Raw genomic sequence first — 13,991 nt, 5'->3', positions numbered from 1 at the left:
GAGATATTTATTATCGCCATTGCTAAACTAATATTTTAATTACCTGTAATGGGATTTATCATTTTTATTGAGAAATCATAGCCATCTTCACCTTGCCAAAATATAATGGCAGTGCATCATATGAGCGGTGTGTTTCTTTTATACGTTGTAATTGATCATTTCGACGATGTATAACAATATCACGGGATTCCAAGTTTTCTCCAACTACAACGATAGCAACTTTATCAATAGTTGGTGCGTTAAATCGTCTTGCATGTTGACCCGAAGGTGTTTTATCAGCTGTGATTACAATTTTGTGATTATCAGATCCAGGGCAGTTTTAAATAATATGATCAATTGATTGTGTTCTTGAAATAAAGTTTGTAAATTGTTCTACAATAGACCTCTTTACTAAATTGTTATGTGCACAACGCAGATTAATTTATTGTGCTGAATTATCCATAAGATAAATTTTGGTATTTGCAGTTGCTATCTGACACTGGTAACAGAGAAACTGCTCTGTGATATACGAGTATTTGGCCTTGTATCTTTAAATTTAAAAAATATTACGTTTGTACCAAACACTAGTTATAAATTGTCAGTGATCAAACTTAAGTAATATTTATTCTTAAAAATTATATCTGTCTCCTAATTAGTTGTAACTAATATCTTTCATCAAATAATTATATTGGGTTTCAAAATAATAAAAGTGTCGCCAAACTGAATCACCATATAATATGATGACTAAGTGATGATTATGATCAGTTACACAAGGAACGCAAACGACCCTTACCATCCTAACGGCGATTAAATAAACCGTTCAAACAACAACATAAGTTACACATCTTAACTTAGGTGACAGAACAATTGCTGGCTAAAATAATTGTAATTAACTGCTATAATACATAGCTTGAAAGTTGGCATTAAATTCTCCCGAACTACATTTGTTGACCCAAAAGAAGTCATTTGAAAACAACGTTATATTGTTGTATATTTGTTAAAAAGTGTATAGAATCTGTTCCTATTCCTGAAACCAATGAGTACAATGGCTCTGGTGGTGATTCCAATGGTATCAATTTCACTCTACCATTTGCGCAACACAATCCATTAGCTTCATTTTTATATTTTAATGCTTTACAATGTGAGCAAACCGAGTTCATCGAACCAATAAAAACACATTGGTAGTTACTGTAGTCAATTGACTCATCGTAACTGAAAACAGCTCGACTCAAACTTGTGCGATTTTGTGTTGAATGTCGCGCTAATTAATAACACTTGGGTTATTTTATTCAAAAAAAATATTTTAGTTCTGCATTGACAGCAGAACGTTCTTTATTCAGTAATATTCAAAATACAAAAGAGAAGCGTGTATGGTTATGCTTCTATTTATACTAATGGGTAATCTACAATACATATAATTTGTCGTTCTTGATAATGGTGTAGTTTAGTGTTATCACGTACTTTGGACATTGACCCTTTGGGTGCGGTCGGTTGTTGCCATGTGATAGTGATGTGCTGTAAGTTACATGTGCCTTAACTCTCCCTCCTTTTAAAAAGAGTAAAGGCTCCTGCCTTTTTATACGGTTGTAGTGGTGTTCTTCTTGATTAGGTATTTCATTCTTTGTTTTCGTAGTACTTCCTCGTAACGTTTTTGATCGTTGTGTTCTCAATATTTTATATCTAAGTACTGCATAATATAACTTAAATGATAAATACTCGTATGTTAAAATTATTAAAATAGCGATTATACTTATTGTTATAAGACTTGTTTTAATAGGGTGTTCCTCAAAACGGATTATGAATTTATGTAATTTTTGGATGTTGCTAAATTTATAGTTAGATTCTCCATTCAAGATTTCTAATAGTTTAATTTAAGCCCGGGTCCCACTATCGGCGCAAGGTACCAATTTTCGACGTATTTCATGTACCGATAATTTGACCGCATTAAATATTAAGAAATGCGACAATCATGGCCGATATTGGGCCTACAATTCACAACCAAAATCGACCCAGTTGCGCCGATAATGTGAACGCTATAATGTTTGAGAGCAATAAAAATTGGAAAATGCGCAGATTTTTTTCGGGCACTTGAGCACCGATCGAATACGCCAATCACCACCAATATCTCTCTTTTTCAGCAAATTTTTAAGTATTAATTTGAAAAATTTTTCAATAATCTTTGTCTAAATGACTCTCGGCCTACCCTATCATGAAACACAGCCACACCACATTTCACCACTCACCTTCCATATCACTACACATCACACCAATACACTCAAACATGACACCATACTTCAGTTTACGCAAAAAAAGGGACGGACAACTCCAGCCTCCGACACTTCGTTTTTTGCTCCCGTAGTGGTAACGACCGTGCACTTGCGCCTACGCTTCCGCAGCATCTTCTTTTTCCTTTTTTCATCGCTCGCCGATTCCGCCGCCAATTGGGTTATTCGACCAATCTATCATTTTGTGAGATATACATAAGTATATAACTAAAATAGAAAATTTGTATCAACAAAAAACCGTGCTGTGCATCACATAACATCATCTGTAAAATAAAAGTGAATTCCGAACTTTGAAACCTCGTTCAGTGCATTATTTCTTTACAACAATTGAGGTTGGAAATAAAGGTGAGTTGCACAGGTATTGAAACATGGTCCTTCGAGCCTACAGAAAGGCACTATAGAAAAAAAATTAAATTACAAAAAAAAAAAACATTAAGAGTGCAGTGACATTAATACATATAAAAACGAAATAAAGTGAAGTAAAGAAGTGCATTGCTGTGAAAAAACAAAGAAAAAAGGTAAATAATAATAATTGATAATTCGGGTGGTGGAGCACGGTGCTCGCTCGTTCCGTTGATGTGGTTGGCCGTGGGGAAACGGTCGGCGCAAATGTATCCACAAATGTTAAATAAAAAACCAAATGTTTCATATAATACAAATATTTAATTATAAACAAATTGGAACCACACTTACCACGTCTGTATAGCAGGGCTGTCGCAAAAGAAGAGAGCGCGCAACTTTTTAGTAAGTGTTTAGTTGCGCGCGAATTTAAACTTCGAAAAAACTTCGAAAAGAGAAAAAGAAAAGATTGCTCTGCCGATACAGACGTGGCAAAGAAATTGGGCGGGGGCGGCGTCAACATTCTCCCCGCCTTGCAGTATTACTGCAAATGCAGTTTACAATCAATTACTTAAAACTAACTTAACTAACTGGCTCCTGCACTTCCTCTTCCACGTCTTCTTTGCAGATGGGGTGCCCGACGAGACGAATCGAGTCTGGTTCGGTCCGGGAAATGCCGCTGAGTTGAATCGAACCTCAGTCGGTCATTGCCATGCCGCCAATTTGCATAGAAGCCACCACCTTCCGAGGTCGGCGAGACGACTCGAGTCTAACTCGATCCTGGGTAGGTGGTGAATGTGAGAGGCGTTGGCAGCCAGTGCACTTTATTGTGCCGATGTTATACGACACCGGATATTATATATCCCAGTGTCGTATTTTGGGCATTATCTGCCAGTCTTAAGTTGCGAAATTGTTGAAATAAATTGTCTTCCAGAGACCTTACTGGCGTTGGTGGTAACGGGCGACGTTGTATTTGGGCACTCACGGAGATTTCTGTTTCTCCACCCTGGTTGTCCCGAAACATTAATTCGCACACTCGGCTGTCTCCACGTGCATGCGTATGCAGTCGCAATCGTGCAACCGTGGAGGCGAGGATAACCGTGGCTGGCCTAACTGGGCTAATCATGGCCCGCACTGTTACGAACTTCGTTGCAGTTCGAACGCTTATTAAAGCGGTTGGTGATAGCGCAAGTCTTTGTTGCCAAGGTTGTGTTGCATGCCTGTTCTTTATGATACGGCGTGCATCGGCTTGACGACGAGTGTCTCGTCCACGCCTTCGCTTCGGATGGGGTGGCCGGCGGAACGAATTGAGTTCCGCTCGGTCCCGACAATGTCGCTGAGACGAATCGAGTCTCAGTCGATCGTTGCCATGCTGCCAATCCGAAAGGAAGTTACCAGCACGCCGAAGTCGGCGAGACGACTCGAGTCTGGCTCGATCTTGGGCGTGTGGTGTGCGGGAGAGGCATCGTCGGTCAGAGCTTTGCGGCTGCTTAACTGTTGACGTCGGTTGATGTGGTTGATGGGGCTCCGAATACGCCGATTGCCAATGAGTTTTCCTTCATTTCCGCTGTCATGCCCATGTCAATTCAATGATATCGTCGTCTTCTTCTTCGGCGTCTGAACTGATGCCATGAAGCATCGTGTGGTGTGGGTTGCCGCAACGTTTGCAGAGCATTACGCTGTCGCATTCACTCTTCGAATGGCTCGACGCGAGGCAGTTGCTGCAATAGCGGTTGATTAATGTGGTCCTCAGCTTAGCTTCTGGGGACATCTGACGGAACTTTGGACACCAGCGGAGTAGATGGCTATCTACGCATAGGGGGCAGTTGATTGTTGACATTTTAAATAATTTTCTAAACGAAAAGAAAGATTATTAACGTGAGAATATTAACATTGTTTGGGTAAAATTATAATCTTTGTTATAGGCCTAAAAATTAAGCCACGTTGAGCTTGGATGTCTACCACCCGAACTCGTTGGTACAACCCTGGATGCACTTTGATTATCCTGCCCAATCTGCATTCATTTGGAGGTAAATTTTCGTCACGAACTACCACTAGGTCGTTGACTTGGGCGTTCTGTTGGGAATGTTTCCATTTCTTTCGTTTTTGAAGTTCCTTTAAGTATTCGGTCTTCCATCTCTGACAGAAGTGTTGACTTAGCCTTTAATTTTTGCCATCGGTTTACTAATGATAATGAGTTTTCAGTGATTTCTGGTTCTGCTGGTGCTAGCAGGGGAGCACCGACCAGAAAATGGCCAGGTGTTAACGGAGTCAAGTCATTGATGTCATCCGTCAGAGAACTGATGGGCCGAGAGTTTAGACAGGCTTCTATTCGAGTTAACAGCGTAGTAAGTTCCTCGAAGGTGTACTTCATGGATCCTGTCAATTTTTTTAAATGACTTTTAAAACTTTTCACACCTGCCTCCCACAAGCCTCCCATATGAGGAGCACCTGCAGGAATGAAATGCCATTTTAGGTGGGGGATGGCTATCGCGTCAGGGCATGTCTTTGAGAAGGCTTTGAAATCTTTCTTGATTTCTCTCGATGCTCCAACGAAGTTAGTGCCATTATCCGAATAAATGTGATTTGGGCAACTCCGACGTGATACGAATCTTGTGAGGGCACTCATGAATGCGGCCGTAGATAAGTAAGTTATTAGTGGCTTCAAGTTGGATAGCCCTTGTTGAAAAGCAAACAAAAACGCATACATATCCCTTTGTTATTAGGCAAGCTCGGCCTGTATAGTTTTTGATGTCGAATGGACCAGTGAAATCTACTCCGGTTGACTCAAAGGGCCTTGTAAGACTTGTCCGTGGCGCAGGAAGTGATGCCATAAGTTGTGTTTGCTCTCGTTTTTTATATAAAACGCAGATCTTACAATTATGTATCACTGTGCGGATTAGATTCTTAGCCTTGAGGATCCAAAATTGCATTCGCAGAAGACGCAGGACTAGCTGATTGCCTCCGTGAAGGGAAGTGAGATGAATAAATTTGACCAATAATTTCGAGAATTGACAGTTTTATGGTAGTATAATTGGGTGCTGCTCGTCGAAGCTGAGGGAGGGAGCGTTGTTTAAACGTCCGCCCACTCTTATGATTCCGTTAGTATCAACAAATGGATTTAATGATAGAATCGAAGATTTACTATTGATGGGAAGATTCTTAGTTAAATCTGAGTACTCAGAAGCAAAATGTGCCTTCTGAGTTAACTGAATAAGTCGGTGTTTGACAAATTTAACTTCATCAGAAGTGAGCGTTGCAGACGGTGTAGGAGTTTTGTATCCTGGATGAATTTTGTTGTAGAATCTGAAGACTCGAGAAATTACGCGGAGTGCTCTTGAAAATTCGGAAAAACGTTCCAAAACATCTTCGGTCTCAATAACTGATCTATGATGTACACGAATGCTCTTGAGAGAGTAGTATCAACGTCTACTGCATAATTCTGGTTTGGCCACTCGGATGGTTGATGTTTTAACCACTTGGGACCACACCACCAAAGATCGTTTGGTTGTAAATCTTGAGGAGATATTCCTCTGCTGGCCAGGTCGGCGGGGTTATCTTCGGAGTTGACATGCCTCCAGTTTCCAATTTGAGTATGCTCGCAAATCTTTGACAATCGATTCGCGACGAAGGTTGACCACGAACACGGTGGCTTACGTAGCCATGCGAGAACAATGGTGGAGTCAGTCCATAAATATATCCCTTGATGTACAATGTCCAATTTGGGTTGAAGATATTCAACCATTTTAGCTAATAAAAGAGCACCAGATAGTTCTAATCTCGGTATTGAGATGGTTTTAACAGGAGCGACCTTTGTTTTTGCTAAAAGCAAGCCCGTTTTAATCTCGTGGTCGTTTACCTGCACGCGTAAATAGATGGCTGCGCCGTACGCCTTTTCTGAGGCATCGCAGAATCCATGGAACTGTACTTGACAGCTCGGTGTATAACATACCCATCGCGGGATCCTAATATTGTTTATGTGTGGGTAATTTTCTAAAAATGTCTTCCACTGCTTGAGAGATTTGGAAGTCAAAGCTTCGTCCCAATCGGTTTTTTCCAACCAAATGTCCTGCATTAAGATTTTAGCAACGATGATTACTGGACTTAACCATCCTGCTGGGTCGAACAATTTAGCTATCATAGACAAAACTTCTCTTTTAGTGAAAGAGTCTTTGTTGTCCAGCGGCTTAGTGGAAAAGTAAAAGTTATCCGATCTCGCGTTCCATCTAATTCCCAATGTTTTGGCTTCGCTACTGCTGTCGAATTCCAGAAAATCTGTGGTCAAAAGATGATCGTTAGGTATGCCCCTCAGAATCTTCTTGCAGTTCGATGTCCACTTTCTTAATGGGAAGCCGGCTGAGGCTAATAATTTAATCAACTGGTCTCTTGAATCAATTGCAGTGGAGATTTCATGAGCACCAGATAAGACGTCGTCTACGTACGTATTAGCTTTTATTATTTTCGCAGCTAAGGGGAACGCTGATTTTGAATCTTCAGCTAGTTCCATCAGTGTACGGATTGCTAGATACGGAGCACAATTGAGCCCGAAAGTGACTCTGTTTAATTGAAACTCATTGACCTCCCCGTCCAAAGAATCCTTAAAGAGGATTCTTTGATAAGATGTATGCTTAGAATTGACCAAAATTTGACGATACATTTTTTCAATATCAGCATTGAACACAAATCTAAAAAGTCGCCATTTGGTGATCATAATAGTAAGATCAGCTTGGAGTGCTGGACCGGTGTACAAAATGTCATTTAAACTTACACCATTGGATGTGGGACATGAAGCATTGAAAACGACTCTAAGCTTAGAGGTTTTACTTTCAGGTTTGTAAACGGCGTGGTGAGGAAGATAGTAACTTTTGTACGGATTTTCTGCTATATTGTGTGGAATTCGTTGCATATGACCTAAGTCTATGTACTCCCTCAAGACCTTTCGGTATTCTTCCTTAACGAGAGGTTGTTTATTGAGAGATTTCTCACTTCTCAAGTATTGTTTGAACGCAATATGGCGAGATGCTCCAAAATTAGTTTCTACTGGAAAAACTTTAAATGGGAGTGAAACAATGTAACGCCCTTCTTTGTTTCTAATGGTAGTTTCTGAATATAACTTGTCACAATATTGTTCTTCCACGAAACTTGTCTAACTCAACCCATTTTGGGATCTCTGCATCCGAATCCAGAGATTGTTCCCAAAGCGACAGCGTATAGTCCGGCAGTCGGATAGAACACAAATACGTGAATATGGCATCCCAGCTATCTGTATTGGTGCCATGTATTTGTAAAGCTGAAATGCAGCTATTAATCTCCCGCTGTAAATTTCTGAGTTCGGTCTCAGATTCTGTAGAGATGTGCGGAAGCTTGAATAGTAAATTTAATTGTGTGTTGACAAGCACTCGCTTGGTTTCATACCTACACAACAAATTGTTCCAAGCCAATGCGAATCCGTCATTCGTCAGTGGCGCTTTCGAAACGATATCTTTTGCCTCACCTCGCGTTTTTTGGTTCAGATGGAATAACTTTTCTACCGGAGATAGCCTGGGGTTATTCCCATATATAGCGGCAAATAAATCCCTAAATGAGGGCCATTGTAAAACATCGCCATGAAATATTTCGGTATCACATGGCGGTAAGTTGATAGAATACCTCACGGGTTCTACAGTTTGTTGTAACCGTTCAGGTTGAATCACCGTTGAATTGGAAGTAGGGCTTTGGTTGAACCCCGTGAGGTCGTGGATGTGTTCGCCCAACAAGGCCGCGCAACACACATAAGCGTGGTAACAGCTTGTATATTTAAGTTTAATGTCGTCAACTGTTCTTGTGTCAGAAGGATCCACTTTTGTCAAACACAACTTGTATTCTGACTTAACCTCTGCCCACAGAGATTTCAGTTCAGCTTGTTGAACTTCAAGAGAGTAGGCACTTTGATTGTTTGCTGTTGGAGTAAAAGACTCCTCAAACTCTAGTAGAGCGTCTGCAGCTGTGGTAAAGGCTCTGATTGATTCCATTTTTTTTTCAAAAATTGAACCGGAACTGCAAAAATGTTGCACAAAATCGGATCTAAAACTTGAAATTAAGATTTAAAAAATATTTGCAAATATGTTGCAAAAATTCAAAAGTTATAGTACCAATCACGGACAGACTCTAAATTAGTAGATGGTAGGCAGTGCGTTGTTTCTTTATAAAACGTGAATTTTCGAAGGCACAAAAAAAAATTAATAAATTTGGTAAACTATTTCTGAAAGTATTTTTCCGAATGTAATTAGTATGTGCTTGTTGGGTAATCGGCCCAATGCACTTGTACTTGCACTTGCAAATTTAGTTCAATCCCAAATTTAATTTGAAAGTGCTTGCTGGGTATGTACACAAACAAAATTGATTTGTGTTTAGTTGCTTTATTTGAATGAAAATACAAACACAAATAGAAATTCAAAAGCACTTATTTGATTTAAGTCCACTATTCACTTGCACTTTGTGCACTGGGTTATTTTCGAACTAACGGGTGATTTTTTTGAGGTTAGGATTTTCATGCATTAGTATTTGACAGATCACGTGGGATTTCAGACATGGTGTCAAAGAGAAAGATGCTCAGTATGCTTTGACATTTCATCATGAATAGACTTACTAACGAGCAACGCTTGCAAATCATTGAATTTTATTACCAAAATCAGTGTTCGGTTCGAAATGTGTTTCGCGCTTTACGTCCGACAAATTTTGTTCAGCGATGAGGCTCATTTCTGGTTGAATGGCTACGTAAATAAGCAAAATTGCCGCATTTGGGGTGAAGAGCAACCAGAAGCCGTTCAAGAACTGCCCATGCATCCCGAAAAATGCACTGTTTGGTGTGGTTTGTACGCTGGTGGAATCATTGGACCGTATTTTTTCAAAGATGCTGTTGGACGCAACGTTACGGTGAATGGCGATCGCTATCGTTCGATGCTAACAAACTTTTTGTTGCCAAAAATGGAAGAACTGAACTTGGTTGACATGTGGTTTCAACAAGATGGCGCTACATGCCACACAGCTCGCGATTCTATGGCCATTTTGAGGGAAAACTTCGGACAACAATTCATCTCAAGAAATGGACCCGTAAGTTGGCCACCAAGATCATGCGATTTAACGCCTTTAGACTATTTTTTGTGGGGCTACGTCAAGTCTAAAGTCTACAGAAATAAGCCAGCAACTATTCCAGCTTTGGAAGACAACATTTCCGAAGAAATTCGGGCTATTCCGGCCGAAATGCTCGAAAAAGTTGCCCAAAATTGGACTTTCCGAATGGACCACCTAAGACGCAGCCGCGGTCAACATTTAAATGAAATTATCTTCAAAAAGTAAATGTCATGAACCAATCTAACGTTTCAAATAAAGAACCGATGAGATTTTGCAAATTTTATGCGTTTTTTTTTTTTAAAAAGTTATCAAGCTCTTAAAAAATCACCCTTTATTTCGATTTCACCACTACACTCTTTTGTTTGTTGATATGGCTGCTGTGCTGCCTTGCCTTTGCTGCTTTTCCTATGCCGCTCTCACTTTTCTGCTTGGCCTGTGCTGCTCTGCCTTTGCTGCTTCCTTTGCTGCTCTCACTTCGCTGTTTGGCTTTCTTGCTGTCGCTCACTTCACTTTACTGCTTGGCCTGTGCTGCTTGTCTGTGCTGCTTTGCCTTTGCCGCTCGCACTTTGTTGCTTGGCCTTTGCTGCTCTCGCTCTTCGCTGTTTGGTTTTCTGTTTCTCTGTGCTGCTTTGCTACTTGGTCTTTGGGTCTTCGCCTTTGCTGCTCTGATTTTGTTGTTGGACGATCTAGCCGTCGCTCACTTCACTTTTCACCAATTTTTGGTGTCACTCACTTCACTTTTAATTTTGTATATTTTTTTTGTTTGCACTCGGGAAACTGCAGCTGCGTTATTGCTGCTTGCCTTTATTGCTATTCGAGCAATATATGGAAAGGCAGAGTTGAGCGATTAGACTCAAATTAACCATAAGAAAAACCAAAAAACCGAGAGAGATTGTTGACGCTCCAAACGATTTTGTGCGTCCAAGAAATTTATAATTTTTTCTCGAATAACAGAGAGTGTGGTTTTTTCGCAAAGTGAAATAGTGCATTTGCCAGGTGTATTTGTTGTTGTACTTAAATGAAGTACAATACTACCTGCAATCTTGTGCTTTGCTTTTGTGGGTAGAGTGCCAAAAATAAGTTTGGTCTCCACTTCACACAGCACAATGGGTTTTGTACATAAATTATGCACAAATTAACCAATCTATTGCCTTTAGCTTGCAGAGCACAAATCCAAAATATGTTTGGCTGTAACTTACGAGTTGCTAAAGCGGGCAAATTATGCACTTTCACTTTAATAAAAAAATCGACTTGTTACCTGTTATCCGGCTCGAAGGACCAATGATAATTCGGGTGGTGGAGCACGGTGCTCGCTCGTTCCGTTGATGTGGTTGGCCGTGGGGAAACGGTCGACGCAAATGTATCCACAAATGTTAAATAAAAAACCAAATGTTTCATATAATACAAATATTTAATTATAAACAAATTGGAACCACACTTACCACGTCTGTATAGCAGGGCTGTCGCAAAAGAACAGAGCGCGCAACTTTTTAGTAAGTGTTTAGTTGCGCGCGAATTAAAACTTCGAAAAAACTTCGAAAAGAGAAAAAGAAAAGATTGCTCTGCCGATACAGACGTGGCAAAGAAATTGGGCGGGGGCGGCGTCAAAATTTTAATTAAATAAAGTGTGGTGACTAAAACATATATTTTAAAACTATAAAAGTGAAAAATACCTAAAACCATAAAAAAAAATTTTACATATACAGTATTAGTGCAGTGCAACACAATTGGAATATATAATATATCTAATATAGTGAACCAAACAAAAACGCGCAAAAAAAAAAGGAAAGACTAAACGAAAACAAAACAACAACAACAGCGGCCCCGAAACTAAATAAAACACACTAACGGGCGCGGATAATAAAAGCAAAAGCAACATACACAAAACCACTTACACAATTTACACAGGAGAATAGGAGGCATACTAACTGCATACTAACTGCGAGGACAAAACGAATAAGGAAATAAACATTAGGGCAAGCCACAAACAAATACACTCACCCAAAATTCCCTTGATGCGAGTAAGGGTAAGTGTATCGCTTCCACCTTACTTATATGCATGTACATACATATGTGTGTTTAGCAAAAAAAAAGAAACAAAAAACTGGTTTACAAATTATAACTCGGTTATAACTTTAAACAGTTTCATCAAAACGGAAACTCAAATTTAATACGGTGCTTTAAAAGACCGATATTAAAGTTGATAAAATACATACTTGTATTTAAATTACTAATGCCTATGTATGCTTTTCTTGGTGAACACAATCACACAAAACAAATTAGAATCAGTACAACAGCATCCAAGTCTCTACTTGTAATATTGCACTAATAAGCAAAAGGCATATTGAAAAGTACAAAACAAGAAATAAAAGAAAACATAAATGCGGAACATATGATTTATAAATCGAAACACACATACATATATACAGGCAAACCAACTTTTCTTAGCTTGGTAATTAACTAACATATACTTACCGTAATTTATTAGAGGCAAATATAGGAACATACATACGAGCATATATATATGTACATACCGTCACACAAGTGTGTTGAGTGCAGTAGTTAACCCTGCATTACTAACCTCAAATCATGTCGCATGGTTACTAACCATGGGTCTTATCGACCCTCATTTGTATTATCTATTAAAATCGTTTAAACTTATAAATTGCTAAAACGAATACGTCTTTTAGTATATTGTAGTATTTTATTGTTAAAATTATAAAATGATGTGTTGAAAAATTAATTTATATACTTAAATTGAAATTAAGTTTGTATTCATTACAACATAGCTAAAAAAGTGAAAAAAAGTTATCCAGCCAGATTCCGCATAAAATGATAAGTTTTAAAGATATTGACTTCAAATAAAGTGCATTTGAAACCTGAAATATAAAAGTAGATTGTTAAAAAGAAAAATTGGAATGACTAATGCAAAACTTTTTCAATTATGTAATCTAATCGACCCAGGCTATTTTTTAAACCAATTTTTTATGCATAATATTTTACATGTTTCTTATTCTTATTGTTTATAAACGTTTAAATATGTACAAATTTAGATTACACATATTACTTGCGTTAAAAAATATTCTTTATTTTTTGTTAATTTAAAAAGTTTGCGTGTCTGGGTCGATTCGACCCTAAGGTTAGTAATGGAGGGTTAAATACCTGCAAATATCATTTCTCTGCGTCATTTACTAGTACCGCGATTACAACAATAAATTGCATTTAAATAAATCGCATGCCTAGTGTATACCACATACATAGGACAATAAATTACACAATAAATTACAAATAAATTACGGGAATTTAATACAATTTTGGAAAATAAATAAACGTTAAAGGAATTTGCTAACGCGAATTAACAACAAAACGAGAAAAAAAGAAAAAAATTATTATATAAATACATAAAAGTTATTATTAAACCATATATACATATGTATATGCACATAAATATTCATATACTCAAAGTCCAAATTGGCATCAGGTTCAAGCAATACCCCTTGTATTTGCACAACAAAAACAAGCAGGTTTGCTTCATATTAAAATAATTTAAGCATCCTTATATGCATACGAAGCACATATCGTGCACACATACATACATACTTTTATACAAAAGGTATTGACCCTTTCCGGCCCACAAGTACGAGGGCATACCAATAAATCCGAAATATATACTCGCAATACATTAAAAAAAAAAAAAATAATAATAATAATAATAATATTATAATATTATTATTATAATTATTATAATTATTATTATAATAATAATAAACACAAACGCCATCAAAAGTAGATACAACGGCGAGTAATATAAACTATAAACGCGGATTTCATTAATTTTTATACGAAATAAAAAACTCTTATTTAACTAAAAAAGTTCTCGGTTAATTAAGTTCTCAGTATACACTGAAACAAAATATACACAAATATTTTACAAATTTACATTTTCTAAATGAATATAGATTCTAAAGAATCTAAAACATCTCAATTCCTAAAAATTCCAAAAATGATTTCTGACGATAAGAGTCCATGTAAACCTGCAGAAGCTACACGCTCTAAGCAAGGTGCTACAAAACAAAAGAGGGGGAAAGACATATCATACTCCAAATTCATTTCTGAGAGCGACTGCCTCATAAAATACTGCACTCGATTTGCTTCTTTGCCGATTCAAGACAATTCTGAATCGGCGCTAGAAATAAAAAGCCAAACGATTGAAAATTTTTGGACACGTCTCCAAGCTGCATATGACGCAATTGTAGATACTGACGATTCAGATCT

At 38.1% G+C, this 13,991-nt stretch overlaps 1 protein-coding gene across 1 annotated transcript; it reads right to left on the bottom strand.

Moving 5' to 3' along the window:
• Positions 1-5,925: 5,925 nt before the first annotated feature.
• LOC115066192 (uncharacterized) lies at positions 5,926-7,728 on the bottom strand. The gene has a single exon (XM_049447019.1). The coding sequence runs from the start codon at positions 7,507-7,509 to the stop codon at positions 5,926-5,928; it is 1,584 nt and encodes a 527-aa protein (XP_049302976.1). The 5' UTR covers positions 7,510-7,728.
• Positions 7,729-13,991: the final 6,263 nt, after the last annotated feature.

Source organism: Bactrocera dorsalis, chromosome 2, assembly GCF_023373825.1.
Source record: "Bactrocera dorsalis isolate Fly_Bdor chromosome 2, ASM2337382v1, whole genome shotgun sequence".
NCBI lineage: Eukaryota > Metazoa > Arthropoda > Insecta > Diptera > Tephritidae > Bactrocera > Bactrocera dorsalis.
The sequence above is the reverse complement of the archived record's forward strand: the minus strand, read 5'-3'. Positions and strand labels throughout refer to the sequence as shown.